Source organism: Melozone crissalis, unplaced genomic scaffold (genome assembly GCF_028551555.1).
Source record: "Melozone crissalis strain CALT ecotype California unplaced genomic scaffold, PUWL_Pcris_2 ptg000014l_1, whole genome shotgun sequence".
Taxonomy (NCBI): Eukaryota; Metazoa; Chordata; class Aves; order Passeriformes; family Passerellidae; genus Melozone; species Melozone crissalis.
In genome coordinates, this window is record NW_026535792.1 from 9,398,857 (window position 1) to 9,421,411 (window position 22,555).

General features: G+C 40.0%; 1 protein-coding gene across 3 annotated transcripts in view; it reads right to left on the bottom strand.

Annotated features, from left to right (window-relative positions):
* Window positions 1-676: 676 nt before the first annotated feature.
* SH3GL3 (SH3 domain containing GRB2 like 3, endophilin A3) overlaps window positions 677-22,555 on the bottom strand; it is a 57,529-nt gene continuing 35,650 nt past the window's right edge. For all 3 annotated transcript variants that reach the window (XM_054272636.1, XM_054272634.1, XM_054272633.1), the window contains 8 exons: window positions 14,979-15,047; window positions 14,290-14,362; window positions 13,667-13,810; window positions 12,850-12,983; window positions 11,317-11,475; window positions 8,433-8,536; window positions 7,083-7,210; window positions 677-1,475 (listed from right to left, as the gene is read on the bottom strand). In XM_054272636.1, the coding sequence (XP_054128611.1) occupies window positions 1,270-1,475; window positions 7,083-7,210; window positions 8,433-8,536; window positions 11,317-11,475; window positions 12,850-12,983; window positions 13,667-13,810; window positions 14,290-14,362; window positions 14,979-14,987 (957 nt within the window). In that variant the 5' untranslated portion in view covers window positions 14,988-15,047 and the 3' untranslated portion in view covers window positions 677-1,269. The remainder of the gene's footprint in view (window positions 1,476-7,082; window positions 7,211-8,432; window positions 8,537-11,316; window positions 11,476-12,849; window positions 12,984-13,666; window positions 13,811-14,289; window positions 14,363-14,978; window positions 15,048-22,555) is intronic.

Genomic DNA, 22,555 nt, shown 5'->3' on the forward strand with positions numbered 1-22,555 from the left:
ATTATGCTCTCCTGTTTATCACTTACTTGAACTAGACCTGAACTGCTATGAGCTTAAGAGGAATCTGCAGTAGACAGCTTTGCTGTAAAGAATCCAGCTTTCTTCTCAAATTTGTCTTGTATGGGCAACTGGCAAAAGACTACACCTTCCTCCAGGGCTGCTCACTTTCTTTGGTCACTACTACATTACTAAGCCAAGCAGGAGATGGTAAACAAAACCAAAGTGATTCTATCTGTATTTGGAGAAGTACTTCTGATGCCAGACTTCTTCCTTAATTTAGAGGCTTTTCTTTTATGTTTTTAGTTATTGCATGTTTTCCCAGCACTGCCTATTCTTCTTTCTCCTCCTTTCCATCCCTTTCAACTAAATATAAGAACTATAAATGTATTGAGTTCTCATTTGTGTGCAGTAGGCACCAGTGCTACTCACCCCTTTCTCTCACTGGAGTTCTCTACAAACCCTATGGAACTAGGAGCAGTTTGTATTTAGTTCCAAGGAACTTCTCTCTTTTCCTTCTGCTAGAAAAAGATGTTAACAGACATAATGCTAAACAAGCAGTCGAGAAGTAGCAAGATTATTCATGCATTGTTTTTGTCACTGAAAGCTGATCTATTCAGCAAAAGTGGCCTCCTGCTCAAACCAGTGCCAGAACCATCAGTACAGAAGCAGCAACCACTTTTCTTACCCCACAGAAATATTTATTCAGTTTGGTCAGTAAATTATACCAATTTTCAATGCTGAGAACTTGTACTTAGTACAACATCATCTTAATATTGACAACAACCACTTTGCCTTTTGTCAACATACAATGAAGAAGATGAATTAACTTGTTCACAATAAATTATGGTGTGATAGATGAAAACAGCTCAAGGACATCAGTAACTTAGGAACTGGTTACAGTTAGCTTCACTAACAGTATTTTTTAAAATGGTTTTCAATAGTAAAATCATTGCAGCCAAAGATAAAAAAAACCCACATACAATAATAGCAAGGAAATGCATTTTTGGAGCAACAGTGAGCTACCAGTAAACACTTCATACAGTGATCTTCAAGGCACAAAGCAAAAAAACTGGGTATGGGTTTTTTTGCAGGTTGACAAATCAGGGGAGGTGAAATTTTTTTGAATATAAAATAAATACATTTTAAAAAGACGCATACAAAAGTCAGTAAGTCAGTCAAATAGCAAGGCTTTCACAGAATGCCACACTGACAGAACATTTGTGAATCCATTTCAGTCATGAAATCATGTTCACAGCTCGAATGACACGATCACTGAGGCAAGGGAACTATCACTTCAACATAATTAATGGGGAAGAAGCCAGACTCTCCATTTAACATCCCCTCATACCAATTCTCATCAATCTGATTGGTCAAAGTTATGATGTCCCCTTCCTTAAATCCAAGCTCGCCTTCATTTTCTGGCTCAAAGTCATAGAGAGCTTGGCAGCAAGGCTGATCCATGTGCACTGAAGAACCTGCCCCAGTGACAGAAAAAACAACCACATTAATTGAGCTTCACAGCATCCCACCAGCCCCTCAGCACAAAACAAGGGGTCACAAATGTAACCCTGCTGTCATGTCAACAGCAACAGCTTTTCCACTGCTTTTATTCATTAACATCTGGTGCTTCTACTTTTAAAATACAAGGTTAGTGATAATAAGTTTAACACATAATTGTTCCTTAAGTTCAGGTGCTACTCCTCTTTCATTCCTAGCTGCCTTCCCTCTCAAAAGGATGTTTATCTCCAGCTGAGGGTTTGAGTAATCAGTTGTCAAACCCCATGTGCTCTCTGTGGAGCAGCTGCCAGAGGAATCGGAAGGGCAGGAGTTGAGGAAGCAGAAAAATCAACAGGGGAAACGACAAGGAATCCTTTAATCAAATGGCACTGCAGCACACTGGTCCTGTGGGAGCACCTACCAGGGGCAGGGGCTCCTGCTCTATCCTACAGACACAGCCCTGCAGCCTGAGCAGACCCCTGGACTTTCACACCACACTGCTAGGCAGGAGTGAGGTTCCACCCTCACCTGAGCAGTGACAGTTCTGGGTTACTGCTCCCTCAGCTCGTGTGCTCCTTTATTTTACACATCCTCCATCTGAACTAAGGCAAGGGCTATGGTAGAAACAAAGGCACTTCACCTGTCAAATTACTTTAGGGATGAAAACAGGTTTCTGATACAGTATCTGGCTGTTTTTGTGATTTGCAATGCTTATCCTAAAAAGATCTTAATTTCAAATCACCCTCAAACATTAAAAAATAAGTTAACCTTGTTAACTTGTTAATGCAGTAAATACCTTTTTAAAATATATTCTTATGGAGGAGTATTAATTTGCTTGGATTGGTAACATTTGTATTTATGAATCATTAGAATACTTTTTATTAGAATAATTATGTTCAAATTGTAAAGCTCAACTCTGTAGTCAAGGTCTACTCCATGGTTCAACTGTAGTTCAGCCATAGCAGATTTTTTAACAACATATGTAATGTATCCAAGTAAAAGTCTGGTAATTTGAAATACATTTATAAATGAAGAACAGGAGAGAAGGTTTAATGCTGCTGCCTTGTAAAGAGGAGCACCACACCTTACAGCATGACATCTCCAGAACACCAGTATTTATATTTAAATTATTCAGGTTGTCTTTTTGGGAACATTGCAGCAATACTCAAATATTCCAATCTTGAGTCTCCCAGCTGTCATTTTTTACTGGGTAAACCTGCTTGCAACTGGTAATGCAGTACAGATATAACAGCTAAAATGGCCAAAATGCATTTTAACCTGTTAATCATGGTAACATATAGGAAACTATTAAAGAGTAACTGCTCAGACTTTCTAGTTAAAGGAATTAGGAGAAGTCTCTAAAGGAAACCAGCTAAGAACCAGTGGTGATCACTCAGAGAAAGCAGACAGGTGAAAGCATCTTTTTAATTGACAATAATACAATTGGGGGCAATATCTGGTGTTAAATCTGGAAAGTAGGAATTGCTTTTCTCTTTTGTGGGCATATTTTACCCTTGATAGCAACAGAAGAAAGCTTTTATTTATAACAATGGAAGAGAAGTGCCAACAGAGACTAAGTAAACCTTCCCAGAGCAGCACTCTCACAGTGCGAGGCTCATCCTCTGGAAGGCCCAGGGTAGTGACAAAGTCCTACAAGGAGCAGCTAAATTAGAGCTACGCTAATACACTGGTACAAGTGAAAGCTTGGTTGTCATCTATTTGCTGAAGGACTCCATGCAGAAAAAGAGATGATGAGCCAGTTGCCCAGCAAAAATGGACTGCTTGTGTTTAAAAAGAGCAGAGTTATTCTCAGCCTTTGCCAGGTAGGAGTGGTCGCAGCTCTCCAGAGCTGTCAGCAGCAGAGGGCGGCGATTGCGGTAATTGAGAGTCGCTCCGATAGGGCTCGTTTGTTACTGCAGGCCAGTTAATTCCTGACACTGAGCTACCTGATCAGAGATGGATCACATTTGGTTCATTTTCAGTTCCAAAGAACTGCAAAGAAACGTCTGGCAGCCTGGAAAGGTTTTTAAATAATGGCCACAGCCAGCACAACCAGTTTCACTCCAGGCTGTAGGATCAGTCAAAGTCTTCATTAGAGTCAGGCAGCTGCTGCTACTGTATAATCCACAGAGACAAAGCTTCCCTGACAAAGGTAAGGGGGCAGCACTGCCTGACACACACTGCTTAACATCTCAGAACTGCTGGCACCACTCCAGCCTTTTGCTGCCTACTTGCACAAATGTTGCAGAGGTTTTAGCTAAATAAATTGCACTCTGCTATTTCTGCCAACAGGGTTTATGTTAATTTGCGACTCCATATGCACCTTCTTTATTTCTCCAGTTTACATCCCTGTCACAGTCAAAAAAGAACTGTCATTAATTTCCAGACCATTCAGATCTGCACAGCACAAAATCAGGGTGAGCAAGAAGCTGTCTGTGACTCCTGGAGTGTTACAGGATGAAACCAAAATGCCACTCAGTGATGGTTTGGGTTTTTGTTTGTTTTCTCCAAAGGGAGGGTGTTACTGCCTGTACCTGCATCTACTCAGCCTTCTATACCATGCTGTATACATCAGGTAGCAAGACTGCACTTCAATAATCACAAACTGGAAGCTTGCTAGGATAATTAATCCCAGTCTCCCTCATAGCTGAAGTGAGTAAACACTTAGATGCTTATGTTAAATTCCAGCATGTGGCAACCAGATCCATATATTTCACATCATAGTCAAACCTGACAAACAAACTGAGTGAAAGGCATGATGTAATACAGCAATTAAAGAGTTCTAAGATGAGCCAGATGATGCTCACAGCTGCAGCTAATTAATGAGGATAACAATGAATTAGAAATAGAGAATTTTTTATCTGCATTTACTCAAAGCAGCCAAATAACTCACAACAACATAAAAATTAAGTTTATGTGAATCTAGCCCTGCAAATGTGTGTAAGTCATAAGTAGTAAATATTCCTCACATGTTAGAGACTATACAAAGGAAAATAGTATTTCTGCTCCAAGAAGCTGATAGTTGAAAAAATATTGTGGAACATGGGAAAAGTAATTCCCATGCTTAGAATTGTACCATGGCAGCTGTGCTGAATGTGTCACATCTTGCTTTGAACTGTCCTGCAGATCTCCATGGCTTTGCTCAGTACCAAGACACTACTTACCCTGAGGGACAGTACCAGAGAAATTAAAGATCTGCATTTTGAGAGGGTCAATATGGAAGCAAGGAAAATGAATAATGGAAATACTTGTTTGAGTAGGATGGGGAGGTCAGTTTCCTAAACAAAAAGAAAGTGATTACAATGCTATTTCCCCATCTCATGGAGACTTTAAGACATTTAGCAGTTTTGCTTAGAACTGCCTGGTTCCCATTTCTAAATCACAGATCATAAAAAAAATCTTATCTGTTTCATGATTCTGATTTGAAAAAGGGACAGAAAGGTTTTCCCACTTATAATCAGGGCATATTGAGCCCACTGCAGCTCACAGAAATCTATATGGACAATGTTTGAGTAGGAATAGGAAAACTAAAGAGAATGAACAGAGATTTCAGTGATGATTTGTACCTGCTGGGGAGGTAAGCACAGCATCCACAGCTTCAGGAGGAAAAAACCAGCATACATGGTCTTTCTAATGTTAATTGAAACATTAGAAAGTGCTTTTGTTAATTAGAAATTGGTCTTTCTAATTAACAAAAACACTTAAGTATGGCAACAATTATCTCATATATCCTATTCCTCCTTTTCATCTCTTCTATGGTGTTTTTATTTTGTTTCCATTCTGACAGCACTAAGCAAGGGAAGCAAGTGAAGTGACAACCCCTCATTCAGTGAGATGCAAACAGTCCAACAGTCCATGGATGGAGTCAGTGAATTGAAGTGCCTTGCTCCTTCCCTATCTTAGTGATCAGTGGTGATTTATTTTCCAGTTTTCACTGAATTTCAGCTCATTAAAACTGAGATTTTACTTTAACTAACTGGGCTGGAAGCAACCTGGAGAAGTCATCATCTGACACTCTCCAAAAGCAGGACTGATTATCCTTAAAGGACATCCTGGAACAACTGCTGGATGGCAATGACAAACCACTGTAATGCAGTTTGACACACTAGCTTATAAACAAATGCTCTCCTTTCTCCCCCGCACATGCAAAACAAGCAAAAAAATCCTATATAATTTTGTAAGTAGTTGATAGGGCCAAAAATTTTTATGATGATTTTTAATGAAGTTGCTATGTTTTTGCTACTTTTATCCACATGTGCTGTGAAAATACCAAGGAAGTTACTGATCCCTGCAAACACCTCCAGTGCTTTGGATGAAATGTGTCCTTGTGTCACAGCTCTTAGGAACCTGAGATAATGCACAGAGGGGGTTGTCTCCCTCCATCCCACAATTTACAGCAACACAAGAACTCAGCATTCAGGCAGCACAAGGAGCTTCAAACAAATTGAGGAATCAGATCTCACTGGGTGGATTTATGCTGCCAAACTGCTGCAAATTCCCTTCAGTATGCATTGCATAATGGTTTCCTCTTGTAGCACAGTGCAAGAAAATTCAAGAGACATTGGAAGGAGCATGAAGTTACAGCTCCAAGCTTTATTCTTTCAGTTTTAGTTCTCTCATTTCTCTCCCAACAACCTTTAAAAGGAACCTTTAAAAGACTGAGAGAAGAAGAAATCAGAGAGTTAGGAAAAAAACCCAAACCAACAAATCTTCAGGAAAAGATCCTAGATGCCATGCCAGCTACAGAAGGGAACCTTTGGCTTACTAATTCTCCTCTATTTTCCTTCCAAATAATGTTTATAGAAAAATCTCTGTCTTTTTCATTCTCTTTCCTCTGCATATTGTCACTGGGGTTTTGTTTGGGGTTTTATGTTTGTTTGGGGGTTTTGTTTTTTAACTGGGCTGATCTCATCATACAATGTAGTTATTAAGGAGAAAGGGCAAAATAATTTTATTCAAGAGATGAGGAAAAGCTGCTTTGATGTGTTATTAACACAACTTTCAAAAGTTGCCTTGTTTTTTTATGAAATCAGGGCCTTATCAAAGGAAAGGGTTCTAAGCCCTCACCAACAGGTAGCTAAAGAAATTCAGGTCATACTTTGGTGCATAATTTAGGGGATAGTAAAGTTACAAGATGTTAAAAACAGTAAGGGTGCAAGTCATCTCTGAATTTTACATAGCTAATATTTGAGATCCTGTACAGATCATTTATGCTCTGAGACTGTGGAGAAAAATTAGCATCTGGAGATACTCCAGACTGTGATCAAACACACCCACTGTAGGCATCTGTCTTTGCAAGAAATGAACTGTTTTCTGCAAGTGCCTCTCCCTCTCTCTCCTCCCACCCTCAGTGGCAGAGACCTGAAAGACCAAGGAGAATGCCACACCTAAATTTCAGATGGTGAGAGTCTGTTGAGAGGAACCCTGATTCACTGCTCTGTTTTGAAATCTGGGAAACAATCTGGAGTCAGATGCACAGATACTGATGCCTGATGGATCCATTGTTCTCATGGTACAAGAAATACCTCAAGCAACAACCTGGCAAAACATCTAGAGACACATTAATTCTATGGTGACAGACTCACCTGATGATTTTATGGAAGAACTATAGGCAATCCCATTGTGCTGCTGATTATCACCAATTTCCAGAGTTGTAGTTATTACAGGCTTTGGCTTAAATTCCCGCTTAGGCCGACTGGATGCTACATTTATCCTGTAACACAGAGAACAGCAGCAAGAGATTTACTTAGGAAGAAAGGAGGAAGAAATACTTACAGAACTGAAGCTCAGGTTAAGTGCTTTGCTGTTTGAAAGGTGAAGTAAGAAAATCTTCTGCTGGTTCTGGTTTTAGGCTTCTTTTGGTTGGTTTGTGTTTTGGTTTTATGGCACTGGGTTTGGTTTTTTGGTTGGTTGGTTTGTTTTGGGGAGGAGTGTGTGCTTTTACTAAAAGCTGCTCAATTCTCATGCAATACTTAAATTTCAACAAGTCCCTAATTTATTTAATACTTTGGTCCTGCTGACAAAGGCATAAAGCTTAACAGCCTGAGTTCGAGAAGTGATGAGCACCCACAGCTGCCACTGAGTTCAGCACAAGTAGCAGGAATGAGCTCCCTGGAAATCTCAATGCAAATGACATATGGAGAAATACATCCAGGACAGAGGCCCAGGGACTGCATCTCACACATGGCCCTTTTATAAGGGAATACAAGAAAAAAACATTTAATCAGCAAAACTGTCTAGTACCTCTAGCTGTGTGTGCCCAGCTGAGAGCTCCTTGCCCCCCTGGCCCCTCCAGCTGGGATGGCACAGGGTGTCTGCAGACAGAGCTGTCCTCATGCCAGTGCTCACAGCCCCAGAGTCACCCTGAGCTGAAAGCCCCAAGCAGCTCTCCTGACTCTGCCTACACCACAGTGACATCAGGTCTCTGGTGACCTGAGTGACACACCAGTGACAGCAGCATTTCTCCCTTTCCTTAGGCTGACACAAAGTACCTGGGCCCTTCACACGTGTGTTAAGCACAGCTCTGTTCCTGGCCAGCTGGCTGCTCCTAACTGTGCTGCAGAATTTTGTTATACCCCTTAATCTCAATAAAAACAGGCCAACTTTCAAGCAAATCCTCCAAAACACAACTCCAAGTATGCAAGTTGAAATAAACCTCAAAACAAAGGGAGGCTGTCCCCATTAACCACCACAGATGGGAGAGGCTCTGCACACACTCAGAGCTCCCTGGGCAGATCCTGTGCTACATTAAAGCCTCCCAGCACAGCAAGGAGCTGCCAGGTGGCACGAGTTTAAAGCCATGGAGCTCAGTCTGGCACAAAGCACAGCAAATGTGCATCTGGGAGGTGGTGCTACAAGATCTGTTGCTTCAGTGGCTTTCCAACATTGTGAAGCTGCAGAAGAGGTTCAGCATTTTCTGAGGGCTTCTGTCTTACCGGTTTTGCAGCTTGCTCTGCAGGTCCTCCAAAATTTCTGTGGATTGTTTATGGTAATCTAGTGCTGCTTCTACAAACACAGCCAACTGGCTGACCTGTTCTACCTGAAAGACAGAGGAAAATGGTTGTAAGGGCTCTGCAGTACATTCAGCAGAAGGATAAACAAACAGATCATTTAAAACAGACCTGGTATCTCAAAAGACCACAGTACCTTGCAGAGGTTATTGGAAAAGAGCACATGTGATTCCAGCAAAGAAACTGCCAGCTGGAAACTGAACAAAACTGAGGTGTAACTTTGAGTTCACTAACTCAGGGCTGGGTCCTTAAGTCATTTCCTTTCACAATGTGCAAATCCCTTCTGCTTTCAACTTCCAAGCCAGCTGTCTGTCAACACCCAAGCCCAAAACATTAAAGAGGACATGACCCCTCAGCAGGTGAAAGTGGAGCTTTTCTGATCAATGCTGGAAGAAATTACACTGTGGCAGCTCTTATGACTCAGACCCATTAGTGTTTATTATCAATGTTTACAAAGTGCAGTTCTGAAATGATCTGGACTTACCTCACTAGATGGCAGCATTTATAAACTGATAAATGAAACATGATTTATCTACTTGGATTTAAAACATATTAGCCAATCATTCAAAAATATGAATGATGAGGAAAGGGAGAATATGAAGGAGAAAGAAAAACCAAAATATTATTATTCATGAAGTAACAAATAATCTCATTTCCCTAAAACAAGCTGAAAAGTTCAAGCTGTATGGGGTATGGAGCAGTAACAGATATTTGTCTTCTTCAAGACAACATTAAGAAGACAGACCCCAAGAAGTCTGACATCTTTCCATTCCATCATGATGTCTTCAGACATTGGATCATAAGAAAATATCTGAGTAAACTTTCTACAAATGTTTTATGGACCCATGGCAGTTCTGTGTTATACTTTGTCTGCTTTTACTCAGTTAAAAAGATCATTAAAAATTCTGCCAGGACTACAAGAGAGCCAAACACTGTCACACAGCACAAATAAATGAAATGCACAGAATCAAACCAACAGCTGAGACAATCCCATCACAGTCAGAAGAGAGCAATATAAACAGCAGAGGACAACACACAAAGTGCCTGAGGTTTGGATGTGTGGTCAGAAAAAATGGATAAAGGACTGTCCAAACAGGACAACTAAGAGCTAGGAGAAATATGGAGCTGTGGATTAGGAGAAGAGAAAGAGAGACTGGGAAAGAGCCAGGGAAACTTGAAGGACTAAAAGCTACTTAGGAAGATGAAGCTGGGACTGGCTGTGTGGGAATGGCAGGAAGATGGATCTGATAAGAAGTGAATGCAACAGTGTCAATGTGGGAGGTCTGGAGCTGGCTGTGCAAAAACCTGAGAAAGGTGGGGATCAGGATTGAGCCTGGGAAAGGCACCTGGCAAGGTGGCTGGGAACCAGAGCTCAGAGAACAGACTTCAGGGCAAGGAGACCAAGGGAGGGAGACACTTGGGGAACTGGAAAGGATCAGAAGGAGGTGATTGCAGTTAAGATCTCCACAAACACAGTGAGAACATTTGGGGTTAGACAACAAGGCTATAATGAGAAGTTTTGGGAGGACAGACAGACTGGGTCACCACAAGACTGGAAGGGGAAGGGCACAGAGTTTTCTTTAAACAGAAAGAATAGGAAATGGGTATAGAAAAAACTTCAGAGGGATATACAGTTCACCCCCTCCCAAAGGCAGAATTACTTACACTAGCATGTGCAACTCATCTGTTTTCTAGTGGCTGAGCTAAACCAGTTGAATTCCTGCACTCTTTTATCCTTAGTTTGGTGCTCTGACTAATGATAAACACTACCTGAAACATTTGTCAGCTGCCCATGCAAGACAGAATTGCTAAACACACATTCACTGCAACCAGGAAACTGGTAGAGCCTACAGTGGGACAGAGCTGAAATTGTTGATAAGAGCATGTTCCAGCTTTTGCTGCCCTCGCTAACTTACACTGGTAAAACAGCAAGAGGCTTAACTGCCGTCCACTAAACACTGCTGTAACAAATGTGTCCCACTTACAAACAGTTCAGGAGCTACAGGCTGCTTTATAACTGGGTGTGCATAGAGATAGAAGTTGCTTGCAGTTAAATCTTCCCACTTCACAGCTCCTCACTGTTGCAGTTTGCTCACAGAAGACAGCACACTTTTTACTTTGTGCCTTTCTGTGATGCTGCATAGGCCCAAATAGGTCCAGCTCTTTTTTCCTACAATTCCATGATTATGCAGGAGAAAGCACATCCTGCTATTCCTCTGTGTGTGGACAGAAGAGAGGATTATCCTGAATGGCCACAGCTGCTCCTTATTTAGACATAATTTCATGATGGACTTGGACTCTGAGCCAAAGTCCACATATCTGAGCCCAAGCCACAAATTCACTCTATGGACTTTGCAGAGCCAAAGAGAAATAGTAATGATTTTCTGAGGTAAAATCATTCAGAGACTCCACATCAGCAGGGAAGTTTTGACTATAACTGAGCTAAAATTCAGAAACCTTAGAGGATACATGCCCTTGCTTATATTTTCAGCTGCAGGTCTTGACTACACCAATTTCCCAACCTTCACCCTCTCACTGACCAAACTGCATTTTACTCTCAGCTAGTCCTACTTGGCTACTCTGTGGCCATCTTTTCTGAGTCACTGTACCTCCAGAAGAAATTCTTGAGTTCTCTCATTCTCTGCTGTGCATTATGGTCTTCTCTGACAGGGGATTTAAAATTGGGAAGAGGCAGAGTTTCTGTTTTCAGACCTTACCTCCTGTGAAGGATGGGACAGGCTTTAACCAATCCCACACATTTGCCCCTCCAGGATGTACTGAAGCAAAGAAAGATGCAGCACAGACTTACATCATTTTCTAAGAAATTGAACATGCTTCTTTCAGCCAGTTCCTTTGACTCTTCAAATTTTTCTACTGCTTGTTTAACTTCTTCATCAGGTATCTTTCCAAAACGCTTCTTTTTATAATCATAATCCAAGCGGCGCCCTTCCAGTTTCTTCAAGTGATGCTGAAAGAGACACAACATTTCTGAGAAGGACCAAATGGGACATGCCCAAACAAACACACTGTGATCTCAGGAAATATCAGTGATGTATGCAAATATATGCAGACTTGAGGAAATACAAGGCTCAGAGACTTGTACAGTCCCTCCCTATGACCCAAGGCAGCACCAGCACAAAAATGAATGAAATTTTAAATAGAGCCCTTCAGCAGCACTTGGGGTACTGGCAGCCTTGATTTGCCTATTTTAGACACCCATTTCATGGACTTCACTAAATGTGCCACAGTACAGATTCTCTGAGATGTGGAGAGAAGCAGGATCCAACTTAAATATTTGTGCATTAACATACTCTACATATACTTCAATTTTACATTTTGAATTATCTTCAATATGACAACTAAAAGTTAAGGGGTTATATTCCCCTCATAAAGCAGTGCTCCAAAAAATCTTGTATTCTTCCTGTCCTTGTTATGTAGCAACTTGACACTTCTATCTGATAAAACTACACAAGATTTTCTGTTGCCAAAAATCCTGGGACTGACAGACTCACAGAATGGAGTCAAAGTGACAGTACAAAATGCTCATTAAAGCTAACATCAAACAATTTCTTTTCATCAGTTCAGAAGAACACAACTGAAAACAGCTATGCTTCAAAGGAGACAGCTACAGACATTACTGCTATCTTTCTGCTAAGCTTTCCACATTCATTTATGTGTAAACAAATAAAATAACTTCCATTTCTGCATTTCATCAGGGTTTTAACTTGCCTATTACCCAAATCCATTGGAATCAACAGACTCAGACAAAGACTGCCTGGATTTCTTTGAATTGTCACATTGCAAATAAAAACACTGAAAAACTCAACTCTTAAAGGTTAAAAATGTGTTCCTTAGTATCCTGTATTTTTTCCTATAGTGACATATGGCACTTCAACATTTTATGACACTATTCAGATCGTTCTGTGTTTGCCCTGAAAAGCCTTTTTTAACAGTTATATTCATTCTCCATTATAAACAGCTTTAGGCTGACAGAGATGGTAAGATAGGATAATCACTAGCAGTAAATCACAGCCCACTCACATGTTCATAATCATTAATAAAAATGTTCATTAAAATAAAACAGAAGAAAAATAAAGAATATAATTCTCTTCACTCTGCTTGTACTGACTGTACAAGTAATATAGCAAATTGAGTAAGTTAGACAAGGGAGAGATAGTCCAGCATTCATCTTTAGTAGAATTTGTCAGTATTTTGCTAGACAGAAAATCTATTACAACAAAATTTATTTACCTTATTGCTTTCAAGATAAAAATATCTCAGGGAAGTAGGGCTGATTTGACTCTGATTATTGCTAAGTGAAGCTCTACCCTGGAAAACTTACCCCAATCTCTTTTAAGTCTTTATCCTGCAATAACTGTAGAGGATCAATAAAATTTTGTTTGACATTAATATCAAGAGAGTCCTTCACTTCTGCCATTTGCTTCATGCTCTCACCAGCATCCAGTAGTGCAAGGCCTGTGGTAAAGAATAGGCACTTATATCTCAAGATATGTAAAAGCAGAAAATTTGTCTTTTAAAACAGCCATTTCAAATAGATATCTTTATATCTGCTGCAGTCCCTTGAAGAGTAAAAAAGAAAATAATGCAACTCATGCTTGTTCTCTATACAAAACTGGAACTAGTTCTGTTCTAGTTCTGTTCTGGAACTAGTTTTGTACTGAATTACATTTTGAGTTATTTTTTTCCCCAACAGATATCAGAGGAAAAAAGAAAAATTTCTCCCTACTGTACACAAGTTATTACTAAAACAATCATCCAGTGTTTATTTCTTTCTACAATAATTTTTCCTTTAGTTTACTTCTCAAATTGAGTAGAGACATTTTTATATAAAAGTTAAAAGAAATAAACTGTATTTGAGATTTGAGAATCACTCTAAATTATTTAGGTTTGGTGACTTAGAAACTAAAATGCTTAATAACAGGATGATCAGCCAGCATCAGTAACAGTGTTATCAAACCCACCTGCAACAGAGGCAAACGTGCAGGAGAGTTCTGCCCCTGAGCTGTGTCAGCCATCCCCTGACCCTGCACTTAACTTTCCCTCTTACCTGCAGTGGCCACCTACACAGGTTATGTCAGTGAGCAACACTTTGCAAAGGACTTTATCTGAAATCTTGGCAGAGGAGATGCACAACTCACCAAACATAGACTCATCGCCCAGCTCTCTGCCATACCGTATCATGCAGTCTCCCAGGAGTCCCTCTGTCTGGGGGTAGCCTGTGGCTTTAACTTGTCCTCTGATCTTTGACATAGTGTTCAGCATTCCCAGCTTGGCCCTGTATGCTAAGAGGGACATTAAAAAAATAAATAAAAGTGATAAAACCAGTTTTAAAACTCATCTATTTAAAGGAATAAATTATTTCATAAGCAAAGTCACCAAGCTCAGACTGGTGATTTTTTGTTGTCAGTACCTCATAGTCCAAAGTTGAAAAAATACTCCATTCAACAATATGGGTCATATGAAACTAGTTTTTATTCCCAAGTAAAAAAGCATCATTTCTCCAGGCAAATATTTACTGACACTCACACTCCTTTGAATAGTCCTGGTTGTGAGCTCCTTGATTAGAAATACTGCAGACAGCAAATGCAGGACACAATCACAGCCAAAGCCAACTTCCATTCCCTCTTGCTTAGAAGAACTTTGCAGAACTCCACACAGAAACCTCTCAATGATGACCTAATTATCTTTTATTTACCTAAAATAACTTCCAAGTAATAAAACAATGTTCATGAGAATCCAACACCTATTGTTCCTATCTTACCTGGATTTGGCTGAAGGTACTCCGTGGATTTGGACAGAAGCTCTGTGACAGCTTTATTAGTAATATCAATTTTCTGAAAAATAAAAGTAAGTCTACTATGAACATTAAAAAATACATAAAAAGACAAGAGCAATTAAAAAAAAACCCACATAACAATTGTAAAAGCAGAAACTGGCACTAACATTGTTTAATTTGCAACACAACTCATCTGTGGATAGCAAACATATCAATTTCATGTAAACTTCTGAAAGTGGATTTAAACCAAAAGATATGATATTTTACCAGGAGAAAATCTGGCCCAAGCAGTCAGATTGTTATCACTGATTTTATCAGATGCAAAGGCTTTGTGATATTTACAAAGTCTCATTAACAGCACAGACTTCTCTAAACTCCCACACAGCCAGAGGAAGGCTCCTCCTGATGAAGAAGAATTTCTGTTCACTGTCGAGAGGTGTCAGTGGAACCTGATCTCTGCTCAAACAGCCTTTGTGGGTGTCTCCTCTCCCTTGGCTGAGCTGTCAAGGCTCAAGGACAAATTTGCATTTATCCTCTATTCTTTCTGTTTGGAAGCACATTATAGGGTTTCCTCCCCCAGGTAAATCTACAATACCATTCAAGCACTTGAAACATGAAATATTTTTGATTCTGCAATAGCTTAATATTGAAAAACACAATGTGACTTTTCTTACCCTTTCCATCTCTTGAAATTCCTCATCTAGCTTTGTTCCTTCTGCTCCACTTATTTTTTCACTGAATAGCTGTAAAAAGATAAATTTAATACACAAAAAAAGGTACTGCTATTAAATTACAGAATAAATATCTCTGAGAGTTACAGGAATTGACTCCAGATCAGAAATAGCCAGCATCCATTTGAGGTAACTGCGCAGGACAAAAGTAAACAGTCTGGGAAATGAAGCCCTCCCTTCAAGAGAGACAAAGGTACCTGATACCAATTTAGAACAAGCAAACAAAAAAATGCTTTCTCATGCTTGAAGAGCTTGTACTCTACGGGCATGACCCACACTGCAGATTTCAGCACAGGGACCAGTCTGACTGCAGGTAAATCCACAGTAACCTTTTCAAGTGTGTCTCTGCAGCTTTGTACTTCTGAGTGCCTTCTGTGTGCCAGCAGGTTCAGGGATGTAACTCCCATTGCTGCTGCTGGAGTTGTGTGCAATTCTGTGGAAGGAACAGACTTGTGAAAATGCTTCACTGTGAGACTGAGTACCTTTGTGACCAAAATAAAAACGCCAGGTGTTCTTCAAAAACTCAAAGCACCAGTTTCAGACTGATTTCAGTAAACCTTCTGAAAAGGCTAAAAGCTAACCAATTTGGTGTGAGAACTCCAGACTGTTGGACCTGCTGCGGTCCTCACTGAGTAAATCATGGCCAGGAATAAGCCACTGAGCAGAACTCAGCCATCTGCTTCTTGCAGTGCATGGTACCTGCACTGTGACAACATGAAAAGAAAGCCAGATCCTCACCCAGTGTGAAACAGCCTTTGAAAGCATCCCTCCACTAGACAGTGATTAACACATATTCAACATTAAATTCCTTCAAAAATACCTAACAGGTCTCTGTTTTAATTGGCTTTTATCACTGAAACTGTCACAGTGTAATGAGAAATCCAAGCCTAGCTCACTGACTGCTGCTGGTCCCCAAACCTGTCCTCAATAAAGTGTTTTGTTTGTCCTCAGCACCTTCTAAAAGGGAATTCACTGAATTAGAAGGGCCCTGGGGACTTGCATTACCTGAAAATGGGTCAGGGCTCTGAGCAGTGCAATGGTTCCCTGTTCTCGGCCACTGTGCCTGGCACAGGTGAGGGGGCAGGACACTGCCCTGCCAAAAACCAGCAAGGAGCTGATGAAGCAGAGCTGGGAGCTCAGCAGTGGCTGACCTTGCATCAATATCACTGCTACCACACAGAGAACAGTCCTGCTTAAGGGAAAATGTGAGTTCAAAGACAGACGTACAGCTAATTATTCCTATTGGCTTTAGAGCAGCACCCACAATCTCCATGTTTAATATGCCAAGCAGCACACACACCTGTCAGGATCATTTCTCTTCCAGAGCACTGACAGAACAAGCACAAAAGCAGATAAAACAGACGGAAAAGCCCAAATACCAGTGAGCTCCTATAGGTCATCATCGTGCTGCTGTAAGACATGACAGCAGAGAAGTGACCTGAGGTCACAGGAGGAGCAGGACACTGCCCTGGGCTCTGCAGGAATGTCTGAGCAGTCCTTGAGCAGACACAGAAAGGTACATGACAAGGCTGCATGAAAAGCAGGAATTCCTGTCAGGAGTTCTGCAGCTCCTCCACAATAACAGTTTCTGTCTCCTGTCTGTGCACTGTTAATTCCAAAAATAATCAATGCCATTTTCCACAGCCTCACACATGTCTTCTTTCTCCAGCAGGCAAGGAAGAGATCTGTGGTTTCCCAAAACCCTTTCCAAAGGCTGAGTGCAGTGGGGGAATTACCTTTCTCAGGCTTAAGCTCCAAAACCCACATTCAGTAGCCCACAGCTGTCCCATTACAGATAATCCATTTATATGATGGTGAAAAATAAACCTAATTAAGTAATGTGATTATTTGACTGTGAAAGTGTAATCAACAGTAAAATTCTAAATGTATTTTACAGTGACTTGTGGACACAACTCCTCAGAGACAGCCAGGGTATCTGCAGACACTGTTTCATACAGACTCTGAAGACAACCTGACACACACCTACACCTGGGGAAAAAGTCCTGATCATAAGAAAAACAATTCTGTTAAAAAGCTTTCCCAGTTCTATGCAAACATTAATGATACTGCAATTTGTAGCCCAAGGACACACTTCAATGGTATTTACCCTGAGCTCTAATAGCCTTTGAAAAACAATGCTCCATAAAAAATGATTCCTTAAAGTCTGTAAGCCATCTGAGATACCAGCAGTAAGAACTGGTAAAAAGTTCTAATGGTTATAATTAAATTTTACATCTCTACAGTTTATTTCATACTGGTGTAATTTGGAATAGCTGTACTAGTCTTGCATTTAGGAACAAAAAAGATTTTGTTCTGATCATACTGAATTTAGGAGTTGTAAAACTAGCATCACCCTTCTCACAATTAAAAGTCACAGGATATCCAATTAATTATTGAAAGTGGATGCACAAAAGAGACAGCTGCCGAGTTTTAGTTCCCTGACTATTTGCTGAGCATCATTTACATGCTTTATACCAAGCTGCAAAATGCTTTGAACATAAACAGAGGATGCCCAGCTGAGGGGCTGTGTGGTTAGGTGGCAATATGTGTCAGGCTTTATGAGCCACCTCACCAAAGACAGAACTGCTGCCATCACACAAGGAATGTACTCTGAGGGAGCTCGGAATTACTTCTACAGGAAGAATCCTTCAGCTCCAAATTCAGAACGTGGGCAACATTTGACTAGACAGGGCCACAATTCATGTCTGTGAAAAAAAGCAGTTCCCACCAGGGGCCAGCAGCCCTTTGCTGTTCCACTGCAGGTCAGAAGCCAAAGCCTTCCATTAGTCCTGTTTCTGGTGAAGGCTTCCCCTAGATCCAGCCTTCCTCTGGATCAAAACCCCCACTCAGAGAACAGCTCTGCAACAGGAAAAATTTCTCTCTCAAGTGTCTGTTCAACTCCCTCCATCACACTTATATCAGAGTTAGTGAGAGAAAGAAAAAAGCAACAAAGCTTTATTATGAATATGAAAATACTTTCAAATCAGCGATTTGTATTTTCATCTCTCATTTGAAGTTACACATGATAGCAAAGTACTTTCAATGGTAAAATCTGCATGGTCTATATAAGACCCTCTTGCCTGAAGAAACATTGCAGATTGTACACAAGTGCTCCTTGCTTGTTACTTCTTGCTAGATCCTACTGCTCTTTATAAAATTGAAAAATTAAATATGACATTGTATTATAAAAAATCTGAAAGTCTCTGGTGGGCTTATGTAGAATTTTACATGAAAAAAAGTGCAATAAAACAAACAGGCTCTGAAAGAAACCCCTCCAGATATTATGATTTCTATTTTAGTTCTGTATATCCAGCTACAAATCAAAATGCAACTTGCAATTTTGTTACAGTCTAAAAGACTAAATATTTATCTGCTAAGGCATTTACATTCCAAGAATTATCTGAGAAAAAGATTCTTCTATAAATCTAATATTGGGATTTTTTTCTCATGATAATTCTTTGTTATTCTATTTTTTTTCAGATAATATCATTTTCTTTTGATGTGTTTTGTTATGATGAAGCATTGCCTCAACCCTGGTGATGTTAAAATCCTGGAGAAGGCCTTGAGTAATCTGATGTAAGGGAAGGTATCCTTGTCCATGACAGGGGGTTTTGGGACTGGATGATCTTTAAGGTCCATTCCAGCCCCTTACCACTCTGCAACTTCAAGAACACAGCACATGAGCTGCCCATACTTTAAAGTAAAATCTACAGCTCACCAAAACTTTTAACTAAAAGCATATCAAGATTTAAAATAAAAATTGTGAAAAATTATGTTAAAAATATTAAGATTTATATCTATTGCACAGGAATAATATATTTCCCCATTATTATATGGATTATAACAAACAAGCTTCAGAAAAATGCCATATTTTACTGATTTTTTTGTACATCATATCCACTGAATTACACTAGTTTTTCATATTTCACTATAGAAGGTTACTGAATATAAGAAGCTGCCAAAAATATCCCAGATCAACAGAGAGCTGATAAAACTCTCAAAACAATTACCCTATTTTTTTTTAATATATCCACTGGGTATTTTATAATACAAGTCAATGGGACTCTTGCCAGCCAATACTTGCACACGTGCTCTGACCTTCTGTTTCACTTGCTTTGCCCTTCTTTTGCAACACTCCAACCAGGATTGAACCATCACAGTTCTTCTGTTGTTATTCAGCTACTGCTGAAAGAAGTGGCTTGCCAGAAAAACTCTCCTGCACATACCTGGCCAGGAAATCAGCCCATGCTATTTAAAGGCTGAATGAAAGGTATCAGATTCTATTAAAGGCTTAAGAGCTTTTAATGACTCTTTACAAAGTTACAGCGTTTATTTTGTTCTGAAGGACTGGCTGAAATTATCTGTTGAAACTTTAATGGGATAGAAAATTCCTACATTTGTCATAAATATGCACTCTGTCAAACCCATGAGGCAAAACCTAGATTTTTTTATTCTGACAAAAAAGCCAAGGCTATGAAAAGACTTTAAATTTATTTCCCTCTCTCTCTAAAAAGGAAGCAAGAAATCAACTGGGAAAATTAATAGATTCATCCCAAAGTTAACACAGGGAGAGCCAGGAAATAATGTAACTGTATGGCTACATTTCCCATAGAAACAGAACTGGGCCAAACTGCAAAAATGCATTAAGTACATCTTAAATACAGTACTTAGTACAAAATACTACATTCCAGTATGGTTAACACACAATAGTTACGCTTCTCTTAATAAATCATTAAAAGTTCCAGCGATTTCCCTGCAGCCACGTAAGTGTTTGATTTGGTTTAATGCAATGTGACAATGCTAACAGCTTTCTCAAGGATCTTATTTAAGCCTGAAATAAACAAAGGGAAGAATAAGGTGGCTGGCAGGGCAAAGTCAAATCTCTTTGCAGTATTCAAATCCTGAGGGGAGGGAGAGATTTTCTTCTTTGTCCTCTTCCAGAATGCACTATCAGATTAGAGACCAAGATTTCCACCTCTTTTCTGGATCAAAAGTAGTTTCACCTCAAATATCTGTAATTCCCTGTTTGTTGCTTTCAAGTTCTATTACAATGTTATGCATATTACTTGTTTTTCTTCTTTCCTGATTCTTGTCTTTCATATAAATTGCTAACTCCCACATTCAAAAAAAGAAAGGTTACCACTAGTTCATGTACCGCAGACCACCAAGAACTTGACCTAAAACACAGTTTCATGTCTTGCATCTTAGTAAACATTTAAAGGAATACACACTGGCAGAGCCAGCTGCACAAAGCTTGCCACCATGATAGAAAAATATTCCTTAAAAAAAAGAATAAAATATTCTTCTTTACTAACTAGGTGAATGGGCAGCTACTAGGAACGCCTGTGATTGATTTCTAGAGATTTTCTACAGGTCTGGATGCTCAGAAGAAAAAGCAGTGCCCCAAGCTGAGGAACTAAACTAAGATGCACATTTTCAAATACAGATCTAAACAAAAGACTAAAGAAACTCAGTACTTGTCACTTGGGTACAAAATCATCTGCAAATGAAAATGATAATATATACCTATATAGACATTGTCTCCTAAAATACCCCTACAACAATAAAGAAAAACCAAACTATGAAAGTGTATTGGTACTTGGACCTCTTCTTTTAATTAAACTGACATAGCTCATTCTATCCTAATGCTTTGGAGAAAATACAAATCCCTCATTTTAGAGGTTAAGCACTCAAGGATGGCAGGAACTCTGGAGTCACCTCACTACGTCGTGTTTTCAAAGGAAACAAAAATTCTCTTGCTCTGATGTACTTTAAAGAAAAAAGATTTATTCCACCCTCCAAAATAAATAAAGGGTCTACTACAAAGTGCAGATGTTTCAGTCACACAAATACAGAGCACCCTGGCTCACCTCCAGCAAATCATTGCAGTTCATCCTCAGCTGAAGGGCTTTTCTGGATGGAGCCCTGAGTGCTCAGCACCTCAGTGTCAAGCTCAGAGGGTCATCACCTTCACAAGAAGCATTTTGTAACTTTTTCTTCCACTAAACTTTCAGCTAACAGTGGAACAGATTTCCCCAAAGCATTTGGTAAAATGGTAGAAAAGATTTCTGACAGCAGCAGCAGGAACTGGGGTTTTTTTTGAAAAATTAATCAAGCAGCTGAATTGGGTTCTACTGCTATTTAATCAAAATTATGATGTGCAAGAAGCTGTGCCCTAGAAGTCAAATACTTGTTATTGCTCCCATGGCAGCATAAGTGCTATAAAATATTTCTGAATTTAACAATGCATGTACACAGGTATTTAAGAAAATGCAGCTTTCTCTTTTGGTAATGGTTCATACATAATTATAAAACATAATAACATTTTGGAATTTTTGTGAGACATGAACACATTAAAAATTATAATCACATTGAGGATACAAAATTCAAGCAGCATTCTGTCAGTACCCATGGCAGAGAACACTTCTACAGAAATTCATGGAAACAAAGAAGTGCTGCATAAAATTGGATGATTCACCCATAATTCATTACCTACAACAAGCAGCTGAACCAGAACTCCAGAAAGCTACATCCATGGCCAGAAGAATTCACATCCTAATGTTTCACTGAAGATGTCTATTCTCAGATATTTAAAGCAGAAACAAAGAACATGTAGGACATGCTTGTACATTAAAGACAACTCATGACTACGCTCACACTGTCAATTTCCTTAGAGATTTCTGATGGACCCAATAGAAAATCTTGTCCCTGCAGCCAACAAAATTAAAATACCAAAAATATCAATCTCAAGAGTCTATTTCCCAAGAAGGAAAACATCTTCTACCAAGAGATCTCTGAATCATACAAACAAAGTTAAAAAAATGCATGAGAGTACTGCCACAGTGTTTATATTCACAAAGAACACTCCTGTCTCACTAATATTGATGAACCCACTACTTCATTACTTGTAATTTCTCAGGCAAACAGGAGCAACAAGAAGATTATTTTCAGGAAGAAAGTGCACTGAGTTACACAAGGATATGCCCCCTAGAGAGAAATAGAGGAGAAAGGTGTTTGTGAAGCAGCTGGCCTGGGAAGGGGATCCAAGGGTGCCCCCAAACACCTCTTTCCCACATGGAGATGTTCTGGGAGCTGCCAGGGGAACACAAGCTCAGAATTGAGCACATCACTGTTGAAAGGCCCCTATGCCAAGCATTATTATCCAATCTACTTCCTAACGTGGAGCAAACTGTTCAGCATGACCCAAAGTGCAGAGAAGCCCAGCCAGGCAATCAGCTGAGCCCTCTGGAGTCATCCCTCCAGCTGCCAGCATCAGCAGGAACAGACCCAGCCCAGCAGAACTCCCCATGCGTCCTGCAGAGAGAAGTGCCATGGACACAGGGAGTGTCAGCCTGCAGCTCCCATGAGGAACCCATGAACTGCCTCAGCTGTGGAGTGGCAGCAGCTCAGCTCTGGCCAAGGCCCAGTTCTGCAGCTCAGTTCTGCTCAGAAAGGAAGCTGCAACAGTGCAATCCATGTGATCTGGGATTGAGAAAGCCCTGACAAGCCCTGGTACATCT